A 13,526-nucleotide genomic window follows, 5' to 3' on the forward strand; every position below is an offset into this window, starting at 1 on the left:
TGAAAAACCACGTGAGGATTTGCACTGTTCCCTAGCAGAAGCATTTTATGAGCATTTGCACAAGGGTTGACAGAAGCAGCTGTTTGCACAAGCCTGCCTTTTTGCACCAACATTCACATGAAAGCTTAGATGGGAATTTGCACAATAATTTGCATGAGGATTTGCACAAATGTATGCATGAGGGTTTGCATGGAGTCCATCCTCTTGCAGCAGGGTTTTCATACTGCTGAGTCCTTTCCTACCTGTTTGCACAAAGATTGCCATGAGGAATTGCACGTGGATTTGCATGCCCATCTGTGTGCCCACGTGCACAAAGATTGCTGTTTGCTGCCAGGCTGTAGGTTCCCTGAGTGTGCTGGAGATTCGCTGCATCAGTGCCACCAGCCCCACCCAGGTACCCAGCACCTCCCAGTGCAGACCAGTATGGGCCAGTGCGGACTGGTGACCCTCAACTGCTTGCCCAGAATCATGCCGAGCCTCTCAGTGTGCCCCAGTGCCCTTCCAGTGACTGCCAGTACCGCCCCAATGATCTCCTTAAGTCATTGCTTTACCTTATAATGTTTCCCAGTATGGACCAGTATGGACCAGTGGCCCTCCACTGCCTGCCCAGTCTCCATCCACTGACTCCCAGTGCCTCTCGGGCCCTTACAGTATATCCCATTACCTCCCATTATGGACCAGTGTGAACCAGCCAGCCTCCACCACCTTCCCAGCCTCCTCCCAGCACCTCTCAGTGACCTCCCAGCACCCTCCCAGTACATCCCAGTGCCTCCCAGTCCCTCTCAGGACATGTCCTGTTCTATGTCCATGCCCCCAGTCTTCTGGTATGTTAGCTTTTCTTCCATGACATCCCAGTGTCTTTCCAGAACCTCCCTGCACACCTCCAGTCTCTCCTAAAGCCCTCCTCGCCCCTCCCAGCACCCTCCCAGTATATTCCAGTGCCCTTCCAGTTTGTACAAGTCTCTCCAGTCCCCTCCATTCCCATTAGAGAGCCCCAACCCCCCCAGGGCTCTACCAACACCCCCCCACCAATGCCTCCCAGTGCCTCCCAGTACACCCAGTTCCTAGGTGCGCCTGGACACGGAGCGGGGTCCCCTGGCCCTGGCCCTTGCCAGCCCTTCTGCTGCCGCCTGCCTGGCCCGGGAGCTGGGAGCCGCCCTGGGGCGGGCCCTGCCCTGTGCCCCCACGTGTGAGCCATACTTGGGATGTGCTGGGAGGGGGTTGGGGCGGGCGGTGGGGGGGATCACCACCTAGGGAACCTTGAGAGGTCCGTGGGGAAATCTTGGGGGGGTCCTGGGGGATCACAGGGCCGCGTTCGCGCTGTTCTCTGCGCCGCTCCCGGCAGCGCTTCTGATCTCCGTCCCCGGCGCCCCGCGGTCCCGCCGTGCAGCGCCGTTCCCCAGCACAGCTCCGCCTTTGCACGCTCCCTGCCACGGGCGGGTCAACGAGCAGAGTCAGGACCCTGAACTTCAGGAGGGCGAACGTCTGTGTGCTGAAGGAACTGCCGGGTGCGATCTCCTGGGAAACTGTGCTTAAGGGCATAGGAACAGAACTGAGCTGGCAGCTCTTCAAGGACAGAGGGGGATCAAAAAGATGATCAAAGGGCTGCAGCACCTCGCTACAAAGACAGGCGGAGGGAGCTGGGCTCTTCAGCATGGAGAAGAGCAGCTGCAGGGTGACCTCAGTGCAGCCTGCAGTGCCTAAAGGGAGCCTAAAAACAGGAGGGGAGTCAGCTCTTGGAAAGGGGAGATGACAGCAGGATGAGGGGAAATGGTTTGAAGCCGAGGGAGGGCAGATGGAGGTTGGATGTCAGGGGGAAGCTGTGTGCTGTGAGAGCAGGGAGGGGCTGGAACAGCTGCCCAGAGAGGCTGTGATGCCCCGTCCATCCCTGGAGGTGTTGGAGGCCAGGTTGGATGGGGCCCTGGGCAGCCTGGGCTGCTGTGAAACGGAGAGGTTGGTGGCCCTGCGTGTGGTGGAGGGTTGGAGCTTCGTGAGCCTTGAGGTCCCTTCCAACCCGGGCCATTCTGTGATTCTGTGACACCCTTCTGCGAGCACAAGAGCTCTCCACCCCCCAGCAGAAGAAAATGAGCAGAGGAGGCAGGTGGCCAGCATGGCTGAGCAAGGACCCACAGCTGAATCTGAGGGAAAAGAGGGAAATGTACAAGAAGTGGAAGCAGGGTTGTGCAACCTGGGCGGAACACGGGGCTGCTGTCTGCGTGTGCAGAGATAGATTAGGAAAGCCAAGGTGCAGATGGAGCTGAACTTGGCGAGCAATGTGAAAGATAACAAGAAGGGGTTGTACAGGTCCATAGGCAGGAGGAGACAGGCCAAGCAGAGCGTTCCCCTCTGATGAAAGGCAATGGGGAGCTGCCTTCCTCAGACATGGAAAAAGCTGAGGTGCTCCATGAGTGCTTTGCTTCAGTCTTCACGGGTGGTCAGGCTCCTCCCCATGCCTGCCACGACCCTGAAGCTCCAGGTGTGGGTGAGAGGAGCCGATTCCATCCAGAGGGACCTGGACAGGCTGGAGAAGCGGGCCCGTGAAAACCTGATGAGGCTCAATAAGGCCAAGCGCAGGGTGCTGCAGCGGGTCGGGGCAATGCCAGCTCTTGATGCAGACTGGGCGAAGGTGTCCTTGAGAGCAGCCCTGCGGAGAAGGACTTGGGGGTCCTGGCGGAGCAGAAGCTGGACACGAGCCATCAGTGTGCGCTCGCAGCCCGGAAGGACAACCGTGATCCGGGCTGCATGAAAACGGGGCGGCCAGCAGGGACAGGGAGGCTCCACCAGCGGCTCCAGCCGCCCCCGCCGTCCGAGCAGCGCACACAGCGCAGCGCCGCGCTCCGCTAACGGCGCTCAGCGGGACCCAGCGCCGAGAACAGCGGCCAGCAGCGCCCCCTGCGGGAACACAGCAGCACACCGCTCCGCAGCAACGGGAACGGGGCACAACCGCTGGAGGCAGCCGCGCTCTGCCATTTCCCGATCTGCTTTTCACCACCAACACTCCTCCCTGAGAGGGGAGGTGCACCGTGCCCGGAGGTACTGCCATACCGGGACGATGCGCGGAGCGGAGGGAGCAAGCTCCGGGTCCAACTCCCGCGCCCAAAAATCCGTTTAATATAAAGTCCTCTCATCGAGGACGTATCAGATATTAAACTGATAAGAACAGATACTACACTTGATCTTAGCCAAAAGGCCGAGAAGCGATGCGTGTGTCCCTGCCCGGACACCAACCGCCCCCACGCGCGACCCCGACATCTCACGGACGCGCACACGCCGCACGCACCGACCCCTCCCCCGCAACCCCACTGCCGCTCCCCACCTCGCGCCGCACGGCTTCGCTCCCGCTCCGCCCGATGGCGGAGGGCGGGGAGACGGCGGGGCCGGAGTTGCGCGCTCCGTCTGCCGGGCCGTGCGGGGGATGCCCTACCCGGGACGGCGGCGCTCCCTCCGCTCTCAGGCGTCTTCCGGGCGCTCTCGGCTCGGTTCTGCAGCGCGTTCCCCCCTCTCCCTGTTCGGCCATACGGAGCCGCCCCTTTTCTCGCACATCGATACCACGCGGTGCAGCGCAGAGCAGCGCAGCGCTGCCCGAAGCTGGGCGCGGTGCGAGCCGCCTGCTTTCCGTCTCTTCTTTTTCCTTCCGCTTCACGTCGCACGAGGTGCCGCTCGGGCCGCTTTGCTGCAATAAATCCGGCCGTTCTCTCCCGCGCTCAGCGGTCGCTGTATGTGACTCTCAGCTCCTCCGCCCTTCCTCGCCCTCCGTTTGCCCTCCTTGCCCGCACAGCCCCGAGGAGCAGCTGTTCTTCTTCCCCCTTTCCCCGCACGCGGCAGCTCCGTTCCGGCAGCGCCAAAAGGACGCAGCCGGGCAGCACGGGAGGGGTTGCGGCCGGCAGAGCGACGGCACCGCGTATGGACCCAGCTGAGCCGGACGGCCCGGGAGGGTGTGAGGAGCGATGGGTCGAGTTGGAAGGGATTGAAAGCAGCAGCGAGCTCCAAATCCCGTTAGGGATGTGTGCCTCCAGCTCGGGCTGCCCGGCTCCCATCCACGCCTCGGGCAGCTCCAGGGATGGGGCACCCACAGCTCTGGGCAGTGGTGCCAGTGCCGCACCGCCTCAGGTGAAGGATTTCCCCACATCCCACCTCAGTTTCACTTCTTTCAGTTCAGTTTTGTGGGAATTGAATGCTGCTTCTGCGTTAGAGCAAGGTAAGTGTTTTTATTTCATGGACTCTGCTGCCACGGCCCTTTTCAGGCGTCTTTCTACTTTTCTGTGGGTCTCCGATAGTTTCCATCACTTGTGCTCTAGGTGAACCTCCCTAGCAATGCACGCTTAGTACACAGGGCAGTGATTTATAGGCGTGGAGAGATGAGGTGGATGCAGGTGGCTGCAGGCACAGAGGCTGCAGCTCCTGTCTGTCCGTCCATCTGAAACACCTCTGAGCCTTCAGTTAAGGGCAGGTCAGACAGATCAAAGACCCCGACGTTGGAGAACTGCCAGCATTTGGTGCTGCACAGACAAGACCCGAGCGATAGAGAATAAGAGGAGAAGGTAAATAATTAGCCACATACATGCACAGGCAGCAACAGTCTGTGCCTGGACAGCACCAATACGTATGTAACATTTTCGGATACGCTTTGCAAGGATATCCTGCAGGAGGTTGCTCGAACCAGAGAACAAACCACGAGGTGCCCATCTGACCTCAGTCTCTTTCAGTTTAACGCCGTCCCCCCTTCGTCCCACCGCTCTCTGCCCGCACACAAAGCCGCTTCTACTGCTGTGCTTCGGCCCCTTCAGGCGCCGACAGTCGCAGCGCGGTCTCCCCGCAGCCGTCTCTGCTCCAGGCTGCACAGCCCCTCCGTCGGCCTTCCCCACACACAGCTGCAGCACCCAGCCATCAGCGTGCCCTTCTCCGACCCCGCTCCCGCACCCCCACGGCTCCCGGAAGGGGCTCCAGAGGGCGGACAGCCGCTCCTCTGAAGGAGCAGCGCAAGCAGCGGCAACCCACCGCCGAATGCGGACCATCAGCGCCCCCTGCGGGAACACAGCAGCACACCGCTCCGCACCAAACACCGCCTGCCGCTCTGCCCTTCACCACCAACGCTCCTCCCCGAGAGGGGAGGTGCACCGTGCCCGGAGGTACTGCCATACCGGGACGATGCGCGGAGCGGAGGGAGCAAGCTCCGGGTCCAACTCCCGCGCCCCAAAATCCGTTTAATATAAAGTCCTCTCATCGAGGACGTATCAGATATTAAACTGATAAGAACAGATACTACACTTGATCTTAGCCAAAAGGCCGAGAAGCGATGCCTGCGTCTCTCCCCGCACACGTCCCGCAGACACGCGCGCTCTCGACATCTCACGGACGCGCACACACCGCTCGCACCGACCCCTCCCCTGCCGCCCCAGCCCCGCTCCCCACCACGCAGCGCCCTTCTCCGTTCCCGCTCCGCCCCGATATCTGCCCGCCGTTCCCCGGTTCTTCGTGTTTCTGAACTACCGCCGGCCCCTGCGCCGCAGATTAGCATAGCCCCGCCCTTGGCGCACAGCTCTCCCCCTTGGGCGTGGCAACGCAGGCCCCGCCCCCAGCCCTGGCCCCTCCCCGCTCCGCCCGACTTCGTCCCCTGCTACAGCAGAGAGCGGCGTTGCTGCTGCGCGTGCGCACTGCGATCGGCGGGGGCAGCGCGGCGGCCGTCGTAGGGCTGTGCTGGGGGCGGGGAGACGCGGAACGTACGGCACAACGAACGCGGGCGGAACGGCCTCGGGCACCTCCAGCGACGGAGCGCCGCGCGGCTGCGCTTCCTCTGTGTGACCGCGGAGCGGCGCTGCCGAGCCGTCGCTCCCCGGCGGCAGCGGCGCTGGGCGCTACGAGTAGAACGGCGGCCGTTGTGCGGGCGTGCGGAGATGGGATCGGGAACGGCACGGCGCTGAGGGAGTCGCGAGAGGAGACGGGGGGAAAGGAAGGCGGAGGGACGAAGGGCAGTCAGCGCAATGAGCCTGTTCATATCCTTGTCCAGGGTTTCTGATTCGTAAAGGCGTTCTCACGCTGTCCAGGGCTGGGATGTGGAACTTGTCCTGTGCTCCTGGCTCAGAGCCGTTCCAGACGGCTGCGCAGAGCAGGGCTGCACTCTCCGTACCTATAAATTACTCCATCTTCCTGCTGAGCGTGCGCCAATGTGGAAAGTTCATCCAAAGGAAAGTGATGAAGACCTTCAGAGAGCCCCGTCGAAATCCAGAGAGCCCCAGGAGGAATGATGAGTACCAGGACAGGACACAGAACGGCGGCACTGACCGTGAGATAAAACACTTGTCTCATTAATTACAACGCAGAACCAACGTTCCACTCCCAGTCTTTATTCCTCACTGTTTGCTCTGCGGGACGTGACCAGTGAGTGCACCCTCGTGGGGTTCAGGTCCTGCACACGAACAGCTCACACAGCCATACGCACTGCACTCTCACACGAACTCCTCCTTTCCCAAGGACTCTCAGATACGAGCTGCTGTCCCTCTGGCCGTGCTCAGCGCTATTCAGGCTGCTCGAGTGCCCCCCGACTGCTCCCCCTTTGTTCACCATCAGCTCCAGCACGGAATGTCCCACTGCCACCCGCTGCTCCCAGCTCAGAACATTCCCAGTGCTCCCGATGGCACAGTGAGCCGCTCTTAAAGCAGGCTCTGTGGAACCCGAGGAAATGTCCGTGTGCGTTGTGAGGCCAAAGATGACAGTGTTCCATTGGGACTGCAGTGCTCCTCGTGGGGCAAAGCCATAGGGCAGAACTGTAAGTGCAGAAAGCCTCCTGCAGGGCTCCGGCCGTGTGACAGCACCGGGAGCAACGTCGGCCAGAGCCAAAGTCAGACGGCGGCTGGGAGCGATGGCACCGCGATGTGACACAGTGGTGGCACTGTGATGTGACACAGAGCCCGAAAGGAGAGCAGAAATACCCCATCCTCGGGTCCGGCCGCATTGGGGCAGCACCATGGGATCGTTCGTGCTGCTGTGACCTTCGAGGACCTCAGAGGACCCTTCCTTTATGGCACGGTGCAATTAAACATGTTCCCTGAGAGATAACGAGCAGCAGAGCTGCGTGGTTCCATGCAGGAACAGCTGCAGCAGTGCTGGAAAGAGGCAGATTCCAGCACACAGCCATGGCATGGCCGTGCCCAGCAGCATTGGCACGAGCTGGCTGGGCTGGGATCTGTCACTGTGGATTTGTCCCATTCCTCCAGAGGATGAAGCTGTCAGCTCTGCTGCACACCCACAGCTTCTTAGTGTGGCACAGGGCTGAGCTGATCCTGTCCCCATTCAGGTACGCACATCGGCCTCCGCCTCGCAGCTGGAACCTGAGCACAGCAGGGAGCAGAATGGGAAACCCAATCCCAGCCCATCCCAAACAGACCCTGACAGACATCCCAGACAGACAGACGGACGCACGCACTGACCAGTTGCTGAAGGCGCTGCCGTCAGCCCACGTCCAGCGCTCGTCCCCTTCTGCCCTGTGCAGCCCAATCCAACAGTTTGCCGGGCCCAGGTACCGCAGCATGAAAGCCTTTGAACAAACCCAGGTGTGACTGCAGCCGTTGGAGCACTTTCCCCCCTCAGGCCCACGTCTCAGCTGCCACCTCGCTGCAAGGCATCTCCTCGTGGCTTTGGCGTGGGGCCACTTGGGGGCACCGGGAGCCGTTGGTGCGGCCCCACAAGTGTGGCTTTCCCACCCCCGTGTTGGCACTGCGGCTCACGCCCCGCTCTCACCATCTGCTCCTCCGTGTCCACGGTGGCCAGGGAAGCTCCGAGGCGCTGGCAGTGCTCCCTGCTGCTGTCCCAGTCACTCTCGCTGGCCGAGAAATAAAAGCATTTCCCTTGCAAACCGAGCCAGGCGTCGGGGCAGACGTGGGAGAAGGGTGGGCGAGGTGAGCACGACTCAGAATGCTGGAGCACTGAGAGGGAGAGAGTTGGGCGAGTGAGAGGCAAAGAAGGTTCCCCTGCAGCAGGCGTGGGCTTGGGATGCACTCCACTCACACAGAGCAAAAGGGAGGTTTTTCCTTCTGCTCATGTTCCATTTGCAGCCTGGTGGGGCAGAGAGCAGATGGGATCGCGCTCCGTTCCCCCCTTCAGCCCTTTCCTGCTGTGTACCAGTAGAGAATCACAGATTCTCTTCTCTTACCCCGTTTGGATCGTTGGTTTTCATCTCCTGGGCAGAACTGCTCTGCTTCGTGCTGTGGGGAATTTGGTTGTTGTTCTCCTGCTGCCATGGTGTGCAAGTGTTGGATGGTGGAGCTGAGATCTGCCCGTCATGTTCTGCTCTGGGAGGTGAGAGAGCGGCTGGGAGGGAGAGAGGAGATGATGACTGTGAGTTTAAGTATTACAATGATGAGAAGCAAAGTAATGTCTAATCAGCATCCAGAGCTGGAAGACTCAAACGGACCTCAATTGCACCAAATGAGCCACAAATGGACCCAAGAGGACACAGTCAGCCCAAAACGCACAGAAATGGCACCTAATGGACTCAAAGCAGACAGAAACAACCCCACAATGCCCCCAGATCAGACCTAATAGACCAAAACTGCCTCCAAGTCACCCAAACTAATGCGAAATGGTTCCAAATGGACACAAAAGGCCCTGCAATGGCTCAAAAGGCATCAGAATGGCCCCAAAACCACTCACAACGGATCCACAAGGCCCCACAATTGACCCAAAGAAATCAATGAGTGACACACATGGCCCCAAAACAGCTTGAAACGAACTGAAAAGGCTCTGGTTGGCCTCAAAATGGACACCATTGGCTTCCAAATAACCCCAAATTATCCCCAACACAACCCCAAAATGACCCCAACACGCGCCTTAACGGTGCTCCAACAGCCCAAATGGCACCAAAACCAGCCCAGAACGACCCCACAATGACCCCAAAATGCTCCCGAGAGCGGCTCCCAAACGGCCGTGGATCGGCCCCTGGCTGCCCAAAGCACCCAAAGCAGCACTGAGGCAGCAGTGGCACGGACACGGCCCGGCGCCCACCAACGGCCCAAACGCCCGCGGGCATCCCCCAAACGGCCGAGTGGCACAAAGCCGTCCTGCAGCCACCCGAAAACGGGCCCCAAAGCGCCCCCAGGTACCTTGGCACGCAGGGCTCAATGGCGGGCCGTGGTTCGCGGGACTGCGCGGCGGCGACCAATCGGCGGCCGGCTTTTTCGCAATCGCGGGCAGGTTTGAAAGAAGTCGTGGCTTTGCTCGGGAACGTCACACAGCGCTCCGCCGCGGTTGGAATGGAGATCGCGCCGCCGGAGTCAAACTTGCCATTTTTTTCGCCTGCGTCGCGTCGCGGCGATGATTCGGCTGCAGAAACAGACGGGCAGACAACGAGAGGCAGCGCTGATCGCGATTTGGAGCCGGGTGGGACAGAGACGATGAACAGAGAGAGATGGAGGTCGGCGGGATCCGCGCGGAGGCGCAGCGGTACGCGTGGCGGGTTTTGCGCCCTCAGTAACGGGGAAACGGTGCGGCAGCGCGGTGCGGTGGGTGCGGGTCGTGCGGGGCGTTGGTTCTGAGCGCTGCTCTTGTTAACGCTGTGCGGTGCAGCGCCCACCGGGACGGCTCCGTGCGGTGCTGAGCGCCCCTTTGTTCCGCCGAACCGCCCCGCAACGGGCGCGAGCGGCACCGACCGACCGCAGCGCACCGCACAGCGGTCCGAAAAGGCACCGAAACGGCCCGAAATGGCCCCAAACGGTCCCGGAACGGGCGCAGCCCCCAGAAGCGCTCTTATAAGGCTCCGTCCGTACAGCGGTCCCGAAATGACAGAAAAACGCCGCACTACCAGGAGAAAAGATTCCAAACCTTCCTTGCTTCTGTGGCCACAAAATGCAACAAACGGCCCTAAAGGCGCTGCCCTCCCCGTCTCCGTTCCTTTTTCTCTTTCCCTCCCCTCCCGCCTCCCCTTTCCTTTCCCCCTCCCCTTATCCCTGCCCACTCCTGATCCCCCTCTCCTCTCCCCCCCATACCTGCTGCCGTGCGCCGTCCGGGACACAGCGCTGCTGCTGCGGGACCGCAACCGCCCAGGTTATGGATCGTCCGTCAGGGGAGCCCCGTGCGGTCGTCGGCGGTCCGCCCAAAGGCGGTGCTGTGCGACCGTCCTGGCGCTGCACGGCGGTACCGCGCGGTGCGGTGCCCCCCCCGCCTCTGCCCCCGCTGTGCCCGGCGCTGGGAGCCCTTCCCCCGTTCTCCCCATCGGCGGAGGCAACTCCTCGCAGTGCTTCATCACCCTGACTGTGAAGACGTTGCTATGCATAAAGCTGTGCTGCCATTCAGTGAGACCTGGATAGGCTGGAGAGCTGGGCAGTAAGAAACCGGATGAGGTTTAACAGAAGCAAGTGTGGAGTCTTGCATCTCGGGAGGAATAATTGCATGCACCACTACAGGTTGGAGGATGAGCTGCTGGAGATTTGCTCTGCGGAGAGGGACCTGGGTGTCCTGGTGGACGACAGGTTGCCATGAGCCAGCAGTGTGCCCTTGTGGCCAAGAGGGCCAATGGCATCCTGGGGTGCCTTGCAAGGAGTGTGGCCAGCAGGTCAAGGGAGGTGATCCTCCCCCTCTGCTCTGCCCTGCTGAGGCCTCACCTGGAGCACTGTGTCCAGTTCTGGGCTCCCCAGCACAAAACAGACAGGGATCTCTTGGGAAGAGTCCAGCGGAGGGCCACCAAGATGGTGAAGGGCCTGGAGCATCTCTGCCAGGGAGAAAGGCTGAGTGAACTGGGTCTGTTCAGCATGGAGAAAAGAAGGCTGAGAGGGGAGGTGATCCAGGTTTGTAAATATCTGAGGTGTGGGGGCCGTGATGGTGAGGCCAGGCTCTGCTCAGTGGTACGTGGAGACAGGACGAGGAGAAACGGCCATCAGCTGCAGCACAGGAAGTTCTGCACCAATGTGTGAAGGAACTTCTGTACAGTGAGGTGAGGAGCACTGGAACAGGCTGCGCAGGGAGGTGGTGGAGCAGCTGAAGCAGTTGGCCACGTCCCATTGCTTCCTGCATGTATCAGGTATTTATAGACACTGATCAGCTGCATCAACTCGCCCTGCTCTGCCCACCCCGCACCTGCGCCCTCGGAGATAAGTATCACCTGCTGCGTGCTCAGGCGAGTATTTGGAGTTGTTGCACTGAGCAGATGGGAATGAACGCCGGGTGAAGCCGCAGCTTTGTGTTCAGTTCACCTCACGTCATCTCTCTGCCAGCATCCCTCATTGCCATCGATCCCCGCGAGGGCTTTGCTCTGAAGAGCGCTCTGCCAGCACCGCTGTGCCCTCAGCCCGACCGTTCTCTGCACCTCTGCCTGCACAGCTGCAGCTCAGCGCTGCGCTCAGCGTTGGCCCCTCACTGCCCAGGATACACTGAGGCCCTGCAGCTCAGAGAGGGGAGCGGAGCCGTGGGGGTCTGCAGCACAGCGCTGTGGGGCTGTGGTCCAAAATGATGCGGTTTGGTGGGGAATGGTGGTGGTTTGTGGATGGTTGGACTGCATGATCTTGGAGGCATTTTGCAACCATGTTGATTGTGTGACTGCATGAACTGCTCTCTGTCTGATCAGGCTCCAAGAAGAGGCGCCGTATGCTCTGCATGGCTGTGTGTGCAGTGCCATGGATCCTTGTTTTGGTGCTGCTGGCCGTGATTGGTGAGTGCCACCCGCATCCTACAGGGATGGAACCTGTATGGTGGGTGTAGGACGGGGGACGATGGGGTTTCCCAGCGCCCTGAGCTGCTCCCCAAGCACAGCCCCCATCCCAGCTCCTGGGGCGCCCACGTGGTGCCCCAAACCACTTTCTGCTCCACCTTCCCAGCCTCTGCCACCGCTGCGAGGCCATCGCCCCATGGCCGTGCATCCCAAGCCCACGCCTGCTGCAGGGGAACCTTCTTTGCCTCTCACTCGCCCAACTCTCTCCCTCTCAGTGCTCCAGCATTCTGTGTCGTGCTCACCTCGCCCACCCTTCTCCCACGTCTGCCCCGACGCCTGGCTCGGTTTGCAAGGGAAATGCTTTTATTTCTCGGCCAACGAGAGTGACTGGGACAGCAGCAGGGAGCACTGCCAGCGCCTCGGAGCTTCCCTGGCCACCGTGGACACGGAGGAGCAGATGGTGAGAGCGAGGCGTGAGCCGCAGTGCCAACACGGGGGTGGGAAACCCACACTTGTGGGGCCGCACCAACGGCTCCCGGTGCCCCCAAGTGGCCCCACGCCAAAGCCACGAGGAGATGCCTTGCAGCGAGGTGGCAGCTGAGACGTGGGCCTGAGGGGGGAAAGGGCTCCAACGGCTGCAGTCACACCTGGGTTTGTTCAAAGGAATTCATGCTGCGGTACCTGGGCCCGGCAAACTGTTGGATTGGGCTGCACAGGGCAGAAGGGGACGAGCGCTGGACGTGGGCTGACGGCAGCGCCTTCAGCAACTGGTCAGTGCGTGCGTCCGTCTGTCTGTCTGGGATGTCTGTCAGGGTCTGTTTGGGATGGGCTGGGATTGGGTTTCCCATTCTGCTCCCTGCTGTGCTCAGGTTCCAGCTGCAAGGCGGAGGCCGATGTGCGTACCTGAATGGGGACAGGATCAGCTCAGCCCTGTGCCACACTAAGAAGCTGTGGGTGTGCAGCAGAGCTGACAGCTTCGTCCTCTGGAGGAATGGGACAAATCCACAGTGACAGATCCCAGCCCAGCCAGCTCGTGTCAATGCTGCTGGGCACGGCCATGCCATGGCTGTGTGCTGGAATCTGCCTCTTTCCAGCACTGCTGCAGCTGTTCCTGCATGGAGCCACGCAGCTCTGCTGCTCGTTATCTCTCAGGGAACATGTTTAATTGCACCTTGCCATAAAGGAAGGGTCCTTTGTGGGTCCTTACAGGTCACAGCGCTGTGGGACGGGTGGGTGGGCAGGGTGAGGATCGCTGCCCCCGACCCCTGGAGCTGCCAGGACCTGGAGCAGCGCAGCCAGCAGTGTGAGCAGAGCACAGAGCAGCGCTGCGTCCCGCGGGGCTCAGCCAACACTTTGTGCTCCAGGTTTTGATTTTGTTCTGTTTGGTTCTTGCCACACGCACTGTTGTTGTTGTTTCATGTAAATAATGATCTAATTGTAAATAATGATCTAATGTAAATCTCATGTAAATAATGATCTAATTCTGTGATATTTCAATATATTTACATAACATAAATTGTATACCATAGAGAACAGTATAATGTTCCTGCTGCTAATAATAATTGCCCCAAGTCTTCATTCATTGCCATTGTTATCATTATATTCCCCATTTTTACTAGACTGTTATGAATCCCATTTCTTCAAGATCCTTGCCTCAATTCCCCAAGTTTTATCACTCCATTAATACCGTTGTTAATCACACCATTATCATCAATACATTTTGTAGTTATTTTTATTATTGTTGTCTTGTTTCCCTGATTGGCACCATTTCATTTCATGTTTATGCCATCATTAATTGCATGGTGACGATTATTGCTCCAAACCCCCATGATTTCCATTCTTGTCCTCCTGCGGGAGAAGGGACGGGCAGCGCGGGGGACAGCGCGAG

General features: G+C 60.0%; 3 protein-coding genes and 2 non-coding genes across 8 annotated transcripts in view; 1 reads left to right on the forward strand and 4 right to left on the reverse strand.

Moving 5' to 3' along the window:
• NME6 (NME/NM23 nucleoside diphosphate kinase 6) overlaps positions 1 to 13,526 on the reverse strand; it is a 125,513-nt gene that overhangs the window by 18,741 nt on the left and 93,246 nt on the right. The gene's annotated exons all lie outside the window — the stretch shown is intronic.
• Positions 3,012 to 3,202, reverse strand: LOC125688490 (U2 spliceosomal RNA). The gene has a single exon (XR_007374750.1). It is a non-coding gene; the product is annotated as a U2 spliceosomal RNA (small nuclear RNA).
• On the reverse strand, positions 3,024 to 9,209 carry LOC125684225 (C-type lectin domain family 2 member B-like). 3 transcript variants are annotated; one of them, XM_048926239.1, is made up of 6 exons: positions 8,411 to 9,050; positions 8,150 to 8,307; positions 8,005 to 8,052; positions 7,738 to 7,922; positions 7,428 to 7,534; positions 3,024 to 7,328 (listed from the first exon to the last, which is right to left on the reverse strand). In XM_048926239.1, exons 2-6 carry the CDS (start codon positions 8,235 to 8,237, stop codon positions 7,187 to 7,189), a joined length of 570 nt encoding a protein of 189 aa, XP_048782196.1. In that variant the 5' UTR covers positions 8,238 to 8,307; positions 8,411 to 9,050; the 3' UTR covers positions 3,024 to 7,186. The 3 variants fall into 3 exon arrangements, with proteins under 3 accessions (XP_048782196.1, XP_048782187.1, XP_048782178.1); XM_048926230.1 differs by lacking the exon at positions 8,411 to 9,050 and adding an exon at positions 9,099 to 9,209 and having other exon boundaries at positions 3,024 to 7,534; XM_048926221.1 differs by having other exon boundaries at positions 3,024 to 7,534.
• On the reverse strand, positions 5,108 to 5,298 carry LOC125688495 (U2 spliceosomal RNA). The gene has a single exon (XR_007374755.1). It is a non-coding gene; the product is annotated as a U2 spliceosomal RNA (small nuclear RNA).
• On the forward strand, positions 9,105 to 12,861 carry LOC125684160 (C-type lectin domain family 2 member D11-like). Of its 2 annotated transcripts, XM_048926079.1 has the most exons (5): positions 9,105 to 9,438; positions 11,555 to 11,638; positions 11,914 to 12,098; positions 12,302 to 12,408; positions 12,508 to 12,859. In XM_048926079.1, the coding sequence occupies exons 1-5, from the start codon at positions 9,117 to 9,119 to the stop codon at positions 12,647 to 12,649; spliced, it is 840 nt and encodes a 279-aa protein (XP_048782036.1). In that variant the 5' UTR covers positions 9,105 to 9,116; the 3' UTR covers positions 12,650 to 12,859. The 2 variants fall into 2 exon arrangements, with proteins under 2 accessions (XP_048782036.1, XP_048782026.1); XM_048926069.1 differs by having other exon boundaries at positions 12,302 to 12,861.

The sequence above is a fragment of the Lagopus muta genome, chromosome 1, assembly GCF_023343835.1.
Source record: "Lagopus muta isolate bLagMut1 chromosome 1, bLagMut1 primary, whole genome shotgun sequence".
NCBI lineage: Eukaryota > Metazoa > Chordata > Aves > Galliformes > Phasianidae > Lagopus > Lagopus muta.

Bases quoted from the DNA above. Each gene is read 5' to 3' on its own strand.
- LOC125684225 (XM_048926230.1), bottom strand. From the start codon at position 8,237: ATGGCAGCAGGAGAACAACAACCAAATTCCCCACAGCACGAAGCAGAG. The intron at 8,053-8,149 runs GTAAGAGAAGAG...CTGCCCCACCAG, and splicing joins AAACCAACGATCCAAACGGG to GCTGCAAATGGAACATGAGC. The intron at 7,923-8,004 runs GTGAGTGGAGTG...TCTCCCTCTCAG, and splicing joins AAACCTCCCTTTTGCTCTGT to TGCTCCAGCATTCTGAGTCG.
- LOC125684160 (XM_048926069.1), top strand. From the start codon at position 9,117: ATGGCGGGCCGTGGTTCGCGGGACTGCGCGGCGGCGACCAATCGGCGG. The intron at 9,439-11,554 runs GTACGCGTGGCG...CTGTCTGATCAG, and splicing joins ATCCGCGCGGAGGCGCAGCG to GCTCCAAGAAGAGGCGCCGT. The intron at 11,639-11,913 runs GTGAGTGCCACC...TCTCCCTCTCAG, and splicing joins GGTGCTGCTGGCCGTGATTG to TGCTCCAGCATTCTGTGTCG.